The following is a 15141-nucleotide window of genomic DNA, read 5'->3' on the forward strand; positions in this document are numbered from 1 at the left end:
CGACTGGTCTGAGATGACTAGACTAAGATAAGAAAGGCAAGGTGAGCAAAACAGCTAGATTTCTCTGTCGCATGTGTAGGACATAGATCTATCACACAAACATAGATTTATCTACATAAATCTATCACAAAAACAACTATAGAATGTTTTTGGCAAGATAGAATAGGCATCGTTTCTAGACATATAAATGGCACTGAATAGGGCTTTTGGTTTTTTGTTGTTGACACCATTCAGTTAACGTAGAGTGCATAGCACGAACTTCTCTTCCTCAAACTTCGTCTGACAACTGGAGCGTAGATTAAGACTCGCTTCAGAGAGCCTTGGCTCTCCAAATAGATCCTTCGTTTTCAAGGGTGTTCTTGGTTATAGTCCATACTGTTTTCACATTCGTTGGATAGTCCGGGTTGAACAGCATCGACGATATGAGGTTAGACGATTCTAAGTTAGTTGGACGAGAACATGTGAATGGAATGAGGTGAACCATGCTTATTTATAGTGGAAGAGCTGATCGAAACGGGAGAGTTCTTTTACCAATCCGAACACGAGTAACAATGTTGAGTCACAAAGTGGAGTCTGTCTTCCAGTCCGAGTCACATTCCCTATATGTGCACTAGCGTCTGTGCGGAGTGACTCTATGCGACAGAGTTAGAATATGACGGAAAGTACGAAGACGATGAATTGGGGTGCACCGGCTGTGGAGACGAGGAGTGATGGCATAGCAGCGACTACCAAGGGAAACAAAGTCCTACTTCCAGAAGAGAACGATTTTAATTGGGATTTAGTGGATGTTCTCTCTTCTTCACAAGAATTTTTTCCGGTACCAGTACCTTCGCCGCCTTCTCCTTTCTTACCGTACGTTGGGGATTTGAAACAGAGGCAGAAAGAAGAATTCAAGCATCGTTGTACGCATGAGTCAGCCAAGGAGTTCATAACTGTTTGGCTAACACTTGCACTTGCGACTTATATCGGGGGCTTTTAAACGAGACCACTTTATGAGCATTGAGACCGATGGTGCAATAGACTATACTTTATTGGAACAAATTTTGGGGTATGTAAATGACACTAGAATTACGATCGGCTGGTAAACGAATTCCCAGAAAGGAAGTGACTAAGACACACAACACACGACCACCCCAATTCAATGGACAGAGTTCTCATAAAAAACGATGGTAATCCTCCACAGCCTGAATAGTGTGATTGAATTCCTTCAACAGAACTTGTTGCGTCACTTCTGATAAAGGTCGTGTCGTGGCATGGTAGCAAGTTTTTATGCCCTCTTTTGTCGGAGGTAATAAAAATGTTCTTTCTGCACAGAGCTGATCGTACTCCACTGGCGATTCCAAATTGTTTAGTCACTAACTCACTAACTTGCACACCACACGTCGAATAGAAGAAACCTCTCCAACCAAGATTAGTCAGTGTAAAAGATTTTGGTAATCCTCCAACTCTTCCTCCTGAATTCGTTGCAGTATGGACAATCGTAAATAGAAGGAATAGCATACAAATCCTTCTGGTCCTCGGCTAGATTATCAATGTCTGACCACTAGAACGCTTTCATCCAATATGTCCTCTTATAACATTCAGGTACCAGTGGTTCTAACATCGGTGACGTAACGGATGTAATTTTTCTTTGCGTTTCACTTCTAGTTTGACAAACGTGTATTAAATGCATTCCCTAAACTCAACGGACAAACCATGAATGTTCTCTTGTAAAGTATCCATGAAGAGATTAATGGGGTCCACCTAAATGTATGTAATGAAAGTGCAGAGACCATCGAGCATGTTCCATTTGAGATGGATCATTCTGCTCCGACTCGTGAAGAGACACAACACACCTGAAGCACTTGACTTTACCACCTTCGCCAAAGTAGACAAATCAAGCTTTGGCTAGTTCTTCATGGGTAGATCCTCCCATATATTTGGGCCAATTTCCTTTGAACGCTTGGAATCGACTTACAAAGTCGCAGTATCCAGACATCCTTCACATATTTATTTCAATGAAGATGTGGTAATACATTAAATAGTTTGCTCAGGCATGGAAGACATCCGTAGGGTGGTAGCTGCACAGCAGTATTACACTGAGGATAAAAACCAGTAATGTAATTAGATGCACTGAAATGAGTGACATCGCTTTCGCATCAGTCAGGTTTGACACGCACAAGATCACTTTCCATGGTAGGTGTAGTATTAGTCATGGCAAAGTTCCCATGATGATGTGCAGAATCGCTGAGGTTTCAGCGTACTGCATCACTGGAACCACAAGCCACAGCATCGCAATCCACTTGCGAATAACGGAGCTTCAACTGTTGTGTGTCTGAAATGATTCATCTTTCTAGCTTAGCGTTTGTAGTCACAATGAACTATTGGACTTGGACATTTTCCCTTTTTATATGATGACCAATATCGACATGTTCGTACGGCGAAAAGAATTCGTCAGCCTGTACAAAGTCCAGTTCTTCTTCGTAATTGAGAAAGGTCGAGTCTTCAAGAATTAGGTGCACTTGTTTCATGTATTTTTCTGTGTCGTGAATCATCTAGAAATAGAGGGAAGGTTCCTGTCAAATACTGTGTCTTCGGTAAACTCAGTCGTTGTGTCATCCCCCTCCCCCAACAATTTGACATCACTTTGGCAAACGATCGACTTCCTTCGTTTTTTTCTCGATGTGGTCTAAAGTGAAGCCCTACTGGTCAAAGTATTTCTATTTGAATTTCTCTTGGTCTTCTGGAGTGTGGAACCAGGAAGGATAACCGTTAGCATCTTGTTTTAGTTTCAAAAGACATTGACTTAGTCTGCGAAAATGCCTTGTCACCCTTGTGGTACTGTTCAGTCTTGGGAAAGTGGTACATTTCGTACACTTCTAACAATTGGTATCCCAGGTCCAGAGCTTTAAACAATTCTACGCTGACCCACGTTCTTGTCAAGTCGCGTTCTTCCTGGGTTTGATGACATGGATGGTCTTAGTTTCAACATTCGACAGAGTATAATTTCTTTATAATTTGTACCAGAGAATAGACCAGAAAGAAAAACGTAAGTGACTCTTGGTTTTGATTTTTATAATAATAAGAACCTACACTCACGCATCCACACACGTACATCATGGGATAAAGGGATTTGAGTTTTATTTGATTTTGGCAAACGTTGAGTAGTCTCTTTTCGAGATAGGTTGGTGGCCCTGAAAAAGACCGTTGGGTGTTTGTTTATTTAACAAACTTATCAACGGGAGGTAATGCGCTTTAAATGCCTTATCCCTTTGCCACGTGTAAGGCATACTTCTTAACCTGCTACTGTCGGTGATTTGGTAGAAATCACTAGTGTTGGTATCTCATGCACATTGCACGTGTAGACGGGGTTGTGAGAAGGTCCTTTTCTCTTCGGTCATATTAAAGAAATTTGATATATTTGTTTCAGACTCGGTAATTCTGCCAAAATGTCTAAGAGTACCGTTACCGTTTGATTTTTGATGTCCTCCTTCTCTCCCAAACATTGTCTCCTCTCCGCTTCTTCTTCTTCCTGTCGTTTTCTTCTTGCATCTTCTTCTCGCTGTTGCTTTTGAAGGAGAAAGGCTTTTTCTGCTTCTTTCTGCCATTGCAAAAAGTTTCCCTCACGCGTATTTACGCGTGGATTTAAAACCCACTACCCCCGATTATTTGCGATTTCGTACCCATTTGTTTCACCACCGGTGCCAAGACGGAGGACCTGTCGTGTACACGTACCAGTGGACTTAACAAATATATGTGCAGCATCATTGGCGAAAGAAATCCACAAATACCTGGTCGTGTCTTACAAGCCAGTCTCAAAGAAGTCTCACGATGGTTTACGGTGACAGCACGTCATTTACTTCAAGGCATCATTCACATCAAACCAAACGCTTTTTTGATAGAAACAAAGTAGTTTTGACGCAACTGATAGATCGCCGCATCGCCGCATCGACGCTAAATCCCAAATCAAATCATTTAGAAACCTGGAGGTAGCGGTTCTCTAGGATGTGTCATCATTCGCTTTCTCTTAAAATGGGATCATATTGCCCCAAAAGCCCAAACCACTCCCCGACCCATACGTACAAAGTAGAAAAAGGCAGTGGTTTCAAGACCATATCACAACCCCAGAAAAAGAAAAGTCAAAAGAAAAGACCCAATAAAAGATCCAAGAAAACAATTTTTTTCGCAAGAGAGATACGGCGACCCAACACAACATTACATCCCCAAGCCACGACCTGCAGGACGGTGACCATGTCTCCAGTAGCCCAAGGTTCTTCCACTGCACTGTTGCTGGTGATGCCAGCCAAACCCAATTTGTCATCCGTCTTTCCTCATTTGATACAAAAATGGAAATCCGTGTCTCCACGAACTTCTCCTCCAGCAGTGACATATTCCTCTTCTTTAGCTGAAAACAATGTACCCGCCCCTAAAATCAAAGTCAAAGAGAGATCGGGAATGTTACAGAATTTACTGGATTTATCCAAGCAAGAACTGGCACGATTTAGTCCGTTGCGAACCTCTAAACGACGAGTATTGCCTGTCCCAAAATTGATACGACGTAGCGACAATCAGTAGAGACGCATTCCACTAAAAACAATACCCGTGCCAGACGATGGGTATCAGTATTTATGTGCTCCTGAACGCAAAAGGATATCACCCAGCAGAAGTGCACACCGGCACCATCGCCGTTCTCCCGTCCAAAAAGGAAAAAAGAAAAGGACAATGTCCACGTTGGACTCCACATCTGAAAGAAACGTCTAGCCCAACATCGTTTACCCAAGAACAGACCCAATCGTCCACAAAATAAAGGAACAGCCAAAGGGGAAGATTAATTGATGGGATAGTCAAAGAGTTCGACAAAAGACTGGCTACAAACTCTACGACCTACTCAAAAATACCTCACCAAAAAAAGATAAAAGGACTTGTGACAAGTCATTGACGTCAGTGTATTCTCTATGTGTGCTCCGGAACAAACAAAGATGTCCCCCCAAGAGGTCATCTCTCTTTCACCTCAAAAAGGAAAGAAAAGATTGGGACGTATAGGCAGTTTTGTCCAAACCTCTCCACCCATACGAAAACAAGTAATTAAAACAGCCTTGAAAGACGTCGTCAATACCGTGTGCGAATGTTTCCTGAATGTCTTGAAAGAAACAATACTTTTGTTTCAACATCAGAAAGAATGCTTCGCCATTAGAATGTTAGTGCAACGCGGATGATTTGTGCACCTGCTGTTATCACCCTTGGTGAAAGGGGTATTGGGAACAACGATTTCAGGACTCATGACGGGAGCTGCTTCACAAATAGGTCCAAGATTTTAAAACAGTTATCAATAAGATAATATGTACCTCTTGGGTGAAAAGATCTCAGACGTGTATTTTGGAATCTGATGGAAGGGAGAAAGCTAACTTTAGTCACTTACAAACGACTGATGCAGTTACATGATTCGCAAGAACAACGAACCTCGCATGTAACTCCCAATCATCATGTGATCGAGATGTCCCAGTTACAACACGAACTGCAACCATTGAAGGATCTCAGCGATTTGTCAGAAACGGAAAAATTGCGACGGTACGGCCAAGTGTTAAAAAGTCTTCAACTCTTGCACCAGAATGCTTTAGACGAAACAACTTCACCGATTCTGAAAGATGTTAATACCCTCATGCAAAGTCCATCGCCGCCACTACCCGAGGTAACCAAGAGACGCAAACCCCTCCCCATGGAGAATAGAGGAAGAAGACGCACGAGAAGTATTTCATGGCGTCAGCGGCTCCAATTCCTAGTAAACTTGCAGCATCCTTGTTGACCCCTTTCCGTCACACCTCAACGAGAAAAACTCAAAGATTCGGTTAAAAAGAAGCTGTCCACTCTTCCTTCGACAGAAGTGAAAAAGATAGAAGGGAAACCAGGTGTGAAAAAAAAAGAAAGCAAGATGAAAGGACCTACCATTACCACTACCACTACCCTCGACGTATACTCCCTTGGCACAAATGTCACGTAATGACACTGAGAAACCACCACCTCAAACAAGTCAGAGTTGCATTCGTGAAGATTGGGTGACTATTTGAAGAGAGAAAGAGAATCTAAATGGAGAATTTGTTAGCTACTATTTACTACGATCCAGTCCATTCTGCTGGATTCGGAGGAGTTCAAAAATTGTATCGTGTCACTGGACGAGTGCGTGGCCGTCATCCTTCTGTCTATAATATTGGAAGATATGAACGGGGAAGTGTTAAAAGGAACATTTTACTTGCCAGAGTTACAACGAGTGTCCGAGAAAGAAGACGAGGTGTAAGACATCGAAATCATTCTCGATCGAAGAACCCACGAGGTGTAAGACATCGAAATCATTCTCGATCGAAGAACCTGTAAAGTAAAAAACGTGGTGTCAAAGAAGTTAAAGTACACTAGAAAGACTATTTCCCCAATTTTGATCCTTGGGTCGACGCTTCGCAAGTCATGGTTTATAAAAAGAAGTGACCACTATATCCTTTAACAAAGCCTCAAAAACAACAGTGATCACTCCTGCTCCTAGTTCTTCTCTGCGAGATCTACGAAAGCAACCCTTTTGAAGGTGGTGTGGAGAACGTGTGCCTAAAATGCAAATCGTCTTTTTCAACCAAATCTTTGAGACGTATTGTGTCATCGGTGCTGTCATTGCCAATTTGAGTTTGCAACAATGAGACAAACAAATTTTGACCATTTTACTGAGCAGTTTCATCGGTTACTTCTACCCAATCCTTCCTTGAAATACTTTAACGGTAAGAACGGGAACCTTGTGGCAAATGCTAGTCACTCTCCCAACAATCACAACAACAACAACAGCAACAACAACACTCTTTTAGACACTCCTCTGACCGCGAGTGACCCCTCGGACAGCAGCATTCTGGAATTATCAATAAACAATTTTACTTCACTTTATCCAATGAGAGTTCCATGTATGTGTTTTCCCACAATACCTTGTGCTGTTTCAAGGCCAAATTACCTCAGGCCATCCATGTGGATAACGAAGCACAATGGGAAGTGGCTTCGGTCAAAATCATTCATCCCCCACAAATAAAAAGTATCACTAAAGCTCAAAACACTTTCGACGTCGAAATCCTGATCGACCAAGTGCAACAGTTCAAGAATAAAATCGGGTTTCAAGGTATAAAAAAAATTCAGCAAGCAATCCGTCATTCACCATCCATACTGTGAAAATTTCGGTAGGTTATTATTTAAACGGTCAGCATTTGGTATACACGAGTGCTTCCTGGTATGAGAAACTGTTTGGGAAAACCCTAAAGAGAGCCAAACCAGATCTCTAAAAAAAGAGAGACTGATCAATTTGACAATCATATGTTAGTGTTTGTTGGTAATGTGTGTATGTGTGTGTGTGTGTGTCTTTTTCCCCATAAGAAAACCCTTGTCGCTACTCTAATGAGTGTTTGTTTTGTGTGAAAATGGAGTAGTGCAACTATAAACACTGACTCCTTTGCTGATGTAATAGTGCGTGTGCGTGTGTGAGTGTGTGTCTTTCCCTTAACAAAACCCCTGTCCCTAAATTAAAGAATGTTTGTTATGTGTTATGTGTCAATGTAGAGTAGTTTGACTATAAACACTGTGTGTGTGTGTTTGATTGGTAGGTATTTGGTAATTGTAGATGAAGGTTTGTGTATATCTTTTTTTTTAAATACCCTTCTACGCTATGTGTTGGCAGGAAGTCATTTGATTGTAATATTGTGTTGGATTGTTAAAAATTATTTTTAAAAAAGTTTATTTTACCTTATAATTATTAGTGATTCGCATTGTTTGGCATGTGATATGTGTATTTGGTATAACTGGATGTTTTTCCTTCACGTCCTTGCTTCGGGTATTTTAAAGTGTATATTCCAACAATCTGGCTGATGAAATCGTCGCGCATGCACTATGTGCGCAAGCGACGCTAATCAAATCTCATCATCATCAGTCTGGTTACCTTCGTTGACCAGTCAACGCGTTAAAATTAAATTTGGTTAATGATTTAAAAGATGGTTGGTATTGGATGATGTGTGCAGGATATGTGGTAGAACGGATTGCAGCTGAATGGAGTTATCCTGTTACCCTTGATCTTGTGACGAGTCAAGTGACGGGTCTAAAAGCAGTCTGAGATCTGGTCAAAGACGTCATAGAGGAGGAAGTGGAGAAGTTGGGAGTATTTATTAAGTCTGAGTATGCTTAAGTGAGTATAATTGAAGGAGGCTCTTGATAGTGTGCCAGAGTAAGGTGTTATGTTTTTTTTAAAAAGAAATAGATAATTTAACAGATTGGTCTTACCTGTCCCTCAGGTGTGTGAAGTGGGAATTAGAGAAATTAAATAAAGATGAACAACTAGTTCGAAAGGTGATGGAAGAAGAGTTGAAGAAGATAAAAGCTACATCGGCTAAGGATAGAAAGAGGAAAGAAAATAGACAGGAAAACGCGTCCTTTGACAGACTGAATGAAAAATTGATAAAGGTGCAGGAAAGGTTCAGAGCCATGGGACATCCTGACTGGAGACAAGAGGATTAAAATAAGACGTAAGGAATAACATAGAAAGTGATAAGATGGTGGAAGAACTGGAGGAAATAGAAGAAGATGAAACCATATGTCTGGTAAAGATGGCTATTCTCTCTTGTATAAAACATGTTTTAGTCCATTGTATAGTTATTTGTGTGAAAGATTTAAGCAGATAAATATGTTTGTGTGATAGATCTGTGCCTGTATACATGTCTCTAACCATGTCTCTATGCCTAGGTTTCTATTGTATTTGTCCCTACCTAGAGTAATACGTATTCAGGTCAGCCACTTGCAACATTGTTGTCATTGTTTCTCACCCATGCGACAGAGAAATCTATCTGTTTTGCTAACTTTACTTTTCCTATCTCAGTCTAGTCATCTCAGACTAGTCGTCTCAGTCAAGGTGTCCACGCGCTCAGAACTACTTTTTTAAAAAGACACCCTTACCTGACGTAGTTGTTCTAAAATCAAACAACAAAAACAACAAATATATAACAAAAACATCTTAACTGAAGATCAATCCATCTTTAAGAACACACCATACAAAAACATTTCGAGAGCGACAAAGATACACACGCATACGACGTCGAGCTTTTTGGTATTATGCTAGTTCGTTCCACACAGCATGGTCAATTTTATCCTATATGCAGGCTTAGCTCAGTATATTTTCAGGTCAGCGTCATTAAATGTAGCTAAAGCTACCTAACTATTTTTAAATACTTTGTGTGAAACAAATTACATACTGCTATCGACATTTAATGACGCTAACGTGAAAATTGGCTGTGTTACAGATAGGATAAAAATTCTCAATGCTGTGTGAAATGAACTATGAGAGAAAACACTGATAACTGCACATAGACTATAGACCTATACACGCCATAGCCTACCAACTCTCTTAACAACTACTGAAAATTTAGTAACAGCCAGAAATATGTTTTGCCAAGCATGTTTTATTCCAATTTTGTTAAGCATATCCATTGTGCCCCAGTTGAATAAAACAATATACCTACAACAATTAATGATAAATAATGGACTTACCAGCCAAAAGGAACCATTTAACTTCAACACATTAATCCATATGCAAATTTCACTGAAAAACTTGCCACATTTCCAAGACAGAAATATAAATTTTCAAAGAATAATAATAATAATGACAATAATGACTTTGTATAGTGCCTCATCTTTAGAAGCTCTAAGCGCTTTACAACATTAGACAACACCTATAACATACAAAACATATAATGATATGATTACAAAATAAAAACTCCATGAAATTAGAAAACATAAAGTCATGCTGAAAATATTTAAGGTTGGAAACATTAATAGGTCTTTACGTTTGTTCTTGCAGTTGAAAGGTGAGTTTTAAGAGCACTCTTGAATGTGATCACTGTGTCTTTGTGTCTAAGTTCAGTGGGCAATTCATTCCACGTTGCTGGGCCCTGGTATGCAAAAGAATGCTGTCCATATGATTTTGTTTTCCTAGTGGGAATACTGAGTATACAATTGTCAGAAGAGGAGTGTAAGTATCTTGCTGGTGTGTACACATGGGTGAGGTCGGATAGGTATGTTGAACTGGAGTCTGTCAGTGAAATGTAGCACAGAGAACAAATTTTGTGTTTGATTCTGGATCGAATGGATAGCCAGTGTAGGGTACAGAACAGCGGGGAGGTGTGCTCTGATCGTGGTACTCTAAGTATGATCCGAGCAGCTGTGTTTTGAACTTTTTGAAGTTTCTGGAGCAGATATTGAGATGAACCAGACAGAATTGAGTTACAATAGTCCAGTCTTGAAAGTACTAATGAACACACAAGTGTTTTAGTGGCATCAACTGAAAGATATTTGCGAATGGAGCTGATGCATATCAGCTAAAGATATGCAGCCTTGCATATGTTCATGACATGTCGGTGCAGTGTGAGAGTACTGTCCAGAGTAACATCTAGGTTTCGTACTGATTGTGTGAATTTAATGTTGGCGTTGCTGATATTTATTGTTTGAGGTAAAGGATGTGAATGAGAAAGTTTTTGTGTTGTGATCAGAATGGCCTCAATTTTATCATCATTCATCTGCAGCTTGTTACATGTCATCCATGATTTCACATCAGAAATGGACATCTTTACACCTTGGATGTGAATCCGTGAACTTGAAAGTTTAGCACATGGTTATCCACTGGGGTCCGTATTTGGACGGTCTTTTATATGCGGGGGTAATTTTACAATCAATATTAATTACAACACAAGTATGTCACAAACAGTTTCACATCCTCCAAAGAAAAGGAGAGCTATGTGCGATAGTGACACATATATCTAATTACCCACGAATAATCTAATGCAACATGTTACTCTTCGTTACTGCTTGTACTAAGTGTAACTACAGTAGAGCTGAGTACCCAGTATCGTTTCATTATTTACAATATAACTTTTTAAAATCGAACTGATGAAAATGAAACAGTTTCTTGTAATAAATATAAATTATTTATTTCGATTTCATATAACATCCAAATATTAAATGTGATAATACATCATTATGTTGTTATTTTTCTTTGCTCACGCGTATAAACAGTGTACTTCGGATGCAACAGTAACACCACAGCCCTCATTAACATATTTGTATTATTGGGCCACAGGTAAACATTTGCACGTGAATTATATTACACTAGTAAAGTGTTCTTTCTGCACTAAAGAAAAATATTGGGTGAGAAAAATAATCTCATGGGGAGGCAAATAATGTAACCTTTTGTCTGGGATTTTCTTGTCTCGGTCCAAACCCCAACAAAGACTCTATATTTCGCCCAGTGTCCAATACCGTGACGTCACCCACGTTCAATTCCCCTTGTCCCTAGTCAGCCCTAATACATTGTTGCTATACATCACTATGTTAAATACCCACTGTCCCTAAAAAATCCCACAATGATAAATTTCCCTTTGCCCTCAGGGTATACCCACCCCCCACCCCCCCGTTTTAATATTAAGTCCCCATTGTCCCTAAGGTATCCTCATGAACTACTCTTCCCCTTCAATACACAAACTCCAAATACCTTTACGAAAACGAACAGATGATATTGTATACCATTTATATTGAGTGATGAGAATGACATTAGAACAAAATAAGAAACATGACCACAAGGCCAAGAATATATTATTTATGAAACAAATGCATACTTTCTACTAGCCTAGGGATGACCAAATATATTTTTATTAGAAAACAAATGCGTACTTTTGTCAGCTGTTAGATGGGACAAAACTGATTTATAGGAAATCGACGAAGAAACCGGTATACATCGAAAGATTTACCACATGGGCTCAAAGTCCCCGTTTCCGAAAAGTGAAATCATTCGGTTTACTCATACCTTATTCACACTCCTGGGATTCATTGGCGTAGGTAGGATATTAGGGCCCCTATGCAGAGCTTACTGATGGGCCCCATGCAATGTTAATAGCTAGCATAGTTGGGCCCCTACCCAAAGCTTTCCGATAGACTCCGGCAATGTTAACATCAATTAAATGGGTCACGAACTACGGCATTTGATGGGTGGTATATTGCCTGTTCCTTGTTTATTTCTATTGTGTAACAAAATCATTTGTTTGAAGGTGTCGTGGGCCCCCTATAATCGTGCCCCCCCCCCCATGCTTTGTATAATTTTGCTATATGGCAGATAGGCCCCTGCTAGGATTAAAATTTCAAAACACCCTGAAATCCATTATATTACTGGAGATATTTTGCGAAAAAAGCCAGAGGTATGAGATTTTTAAATTAATAGTTTGCTTAAAAATACATCGTCAAACATGTAAAAAAAAAAACATCCGTTGTTTCTTTATAATTTGTCCTTTTAGCGGCAACTGTTGCGTAAATCCGTACAATACCGACAAATCCGTGCACGTGGTGAGCCTATAACGGCTTTATCGCACATAATCTCCAACTGAGGAACATATATCAAATGGGGAGGCTAAAATGATGGCCACGTGCATTAATATGTTTTGCAGGTCAAGTTAATCTTTAAATTATTTTTCAGTATATTGTGTATTCATAGTGTTTTAAAACATAGTTACACCGATCTTGTATCCTGTATAAGGAATCTTTATCTAGAGATTTCCTCCACGCCATAATGTGGTAAGTTGAATTAGACCGCACCGAACAAATTTCACAGTCGCTTTTCATCCCTGACGATGTGATGTTGTACACGTAATCCAGGATATTTTGCTGTATGGTCATTCCCACAAATTGGTACAATTCCTTCGCAGTCTCCACGGGTCGTCGCGCCACTTCTTCATAAAATACAGTCTTTATTCGATCCGAGTACAAAGTGCCTAGTTTTCGTTTCGTTAAGATATCGCTTTCGAGTCTTTCACAAATTTCGCTAGTGCAGCCATACGTAGAATTAGTAGATTGGTCAGGAGGACAGTAACCAACACTATTTCTTGATACAATGACAGCTCGAGGGTCCCTTACGACATGCAAAACTTTTAGACTTGGAACATCGTTGAAAACAGAGGTGAGAGCATCCATTGGAGTTCTGACAATTTTCAACACTCGATATTTTGACTGTAAACACAGATTTCTCAAAAAATGCACACAGGTTAGGAAATCGTGATCTTCTGTTTTGTTTTTGGCTTGGTTATGTGATGTTTTCCTGCCTTCAAGACACGTGAAATATTGTTTGGACTTTTTTCCCATGTGCATGAATTCACTTTTGAACACTTCACTGAACACGTTTAGGAAATCACATGTTAACAATCCCCTCATCGTGGCCTGGGCCTCGGTGATTAAATTCATAGGTTGTTTTCTGGAAGAAACAAATACTATGGAGAGTTAGGGGGTGGGGAACACAACCCGCAATATATATTGTAGTAAAACAGATAAGTGAATCAACTCTAAAATAAACTCCACACTTTTTCCAAAACATGTAGACAATATGTCGTCAGGAATTTGCAGACATCAGTGCTGACAACAGCTACTGTGACGGCTTGGATATGACAAAAACACGGCAGAATCAAAATAAAATGATCACCGTTACGGACATTGGTAGAATTTTCCGGGGTGGGGGATTGGACAAAGCCAAAATCGAAGGTATCAGGCTTGATCTCTCTCTCTCTCTGAGTCTATTTTACAAAACTAATGGGGGGGGGGGGCCCGAGTGGCCGAGTGGTCTAAAGCGCTCACCGTTCCGGATCACTGCCATCTCACCTCTATCTGTGTGGGTTCGAGTCCAAGGCTCGGCTAGCGTGGGTACGTGGGAAAGCCTGCCAGTAGCTTCTCGTGGGTCGGTGGTTCTTCCCTGGGTTTTCCAGGGTTCTTCCTCCACCAGTTATACTGGCCGCCATGTATAGCCTATCTTGTACTGGAAAATGGCGTTAAGCCCTAGAACAACAACAACAAAACTAATCCATCCTATTATAAAGTCCCATAAATGCTCAACATTATGACCTTTGTTTTCAGAAATTGGCAAATTATTCGGGTTAAAAATACCAACATTTACTATCATATCAGCAATAAAAGGCGGCTTCAGATATTGGAACAGTCCCTTCTCAGTTGTTCCATAGTCCAAACTATCATGCACTATCACAAATTGTTCGCATCTAAATACACAAACAATCAATACCTATAGAATTAAATGGGACTACTTAACTCCAGCTCTGACCTGACTCAACCATGAAACGAAACCCAGCCATCATAAAGTCTTATCAATAATGCACTCTGTGACGTTGGCCCCAGAAACTGGCTAATTAATCGGTGACAGCTTAATTATTGGGGAGAAAAGAAAAAAAGTGGGTAAGTATGAAGCGCCGTAGCGGACAAGCTGGTCCAATCAGAACGCTGCCGTTGAAATGTTAATGTCATATGTCCAGAATTCCAATTTCACATGTTGTATCAAAAATGCTTGTCCTTAAAGTTCCATTTTGAAGGTCGATATGTTAGATTGTATCTGTTGAATTAAACAGATGTGGTTGAAAGTAATTTTTTCTATGTCGATGTTTTCGATTGAGTCCTTTGAATTACACGGTGGTGGTTGAAATTTCAATGTCATACGTTGAGAATTCCTACTTTACGTATTGGTTCAAAGACTTTGTGTTGAAAGTTCCATTTTATATGTTGAGTATTTAGATTTCATCTGCTGAATTACACAACGCTGGTTGAAAATTCGATGTCCAATATCGAGTTTTTAGATTCTGAATGACACGGCAGTTGTTGAAATTTTAATGTCATATGTCGAGAGTTTCAATTTAACATGTTCAATCACGTTGATTGTGCTGAAAGTTCAATTGCGTATGCAGAGTTTTTAGGTTGCGTCTGTTGAATTGAACAGCGGTGTTTGGACATTTTATTGTGCTTGTCAGAATTGTAATTTTTGTATGGTGAAATGATGTGTTGGTTTTGAAAGTAACATTACACATGTCCACTTTAATAATTCAAAATGATATCGAGTATTAAGATACATCATTCGAGTATTCAATTATGAGGCACCATTACATTTCAGGCATTGACAGTTTGAACGTTACCATTCACAAGTCGAGAATTACTATGAATTTTTTCGCTAGAGGTCTCCCTTGTTGCTGTGAAATTCAAAAGATAAAATCTAAATACACGCCATATGAAATGCAACTTTCATCACAAATAGTTACATACGATGTGTGAATTAGGGATTCTCGACAT

At 39.8% G+C, this 15141-nt stretch overlaps 1 protein-coding gene across 3 annotated transcripts in view; it reads right to left on the reverse strand.

The window, feature by feature from the left end:
• Positions 1-9423: 9423 nt before the first annotated feature.
• The window catches only part of LOC149794295 (carbohydrate sulfotransferase 1-like), a 46252-nt gene continuing 40534 nt past the window's right edge, over positions 9424-15141 (reverse strand). For 2 of the 3 annotated variants that reach the window (XM_089968452.1, XM_089968453.1), the window contains exon 4: positions 9424-13273. In XM_089968452.1, the coding sequence (XP_089824578.1) occupies positions 12499-13273 (775 nt within the window). In that variant the 3' untranslated portion in view covers positions 9424-12498. The remainder of the gene's footprint in view (positions 13274-15141) is intronic. The other variant, XM_089968454.1, reaches the window with a different exon arrangement.

This window comes from Sinohyriopsis cumingii, chromosome 8, assembly GCF_028554795.1.
Source record: "Sinohyriopsis cumingii isolate HCF-2022 chromosome 8, ASM2855479v2, whole genome shotgun sequence".
Taxonomy (NCBI): Eukaryota; Metazoa; Mollusca; class Bivalvia; order Unionida; family Unionidae; genus Sinohyriopsis; species Sinohyriopsis cumingii.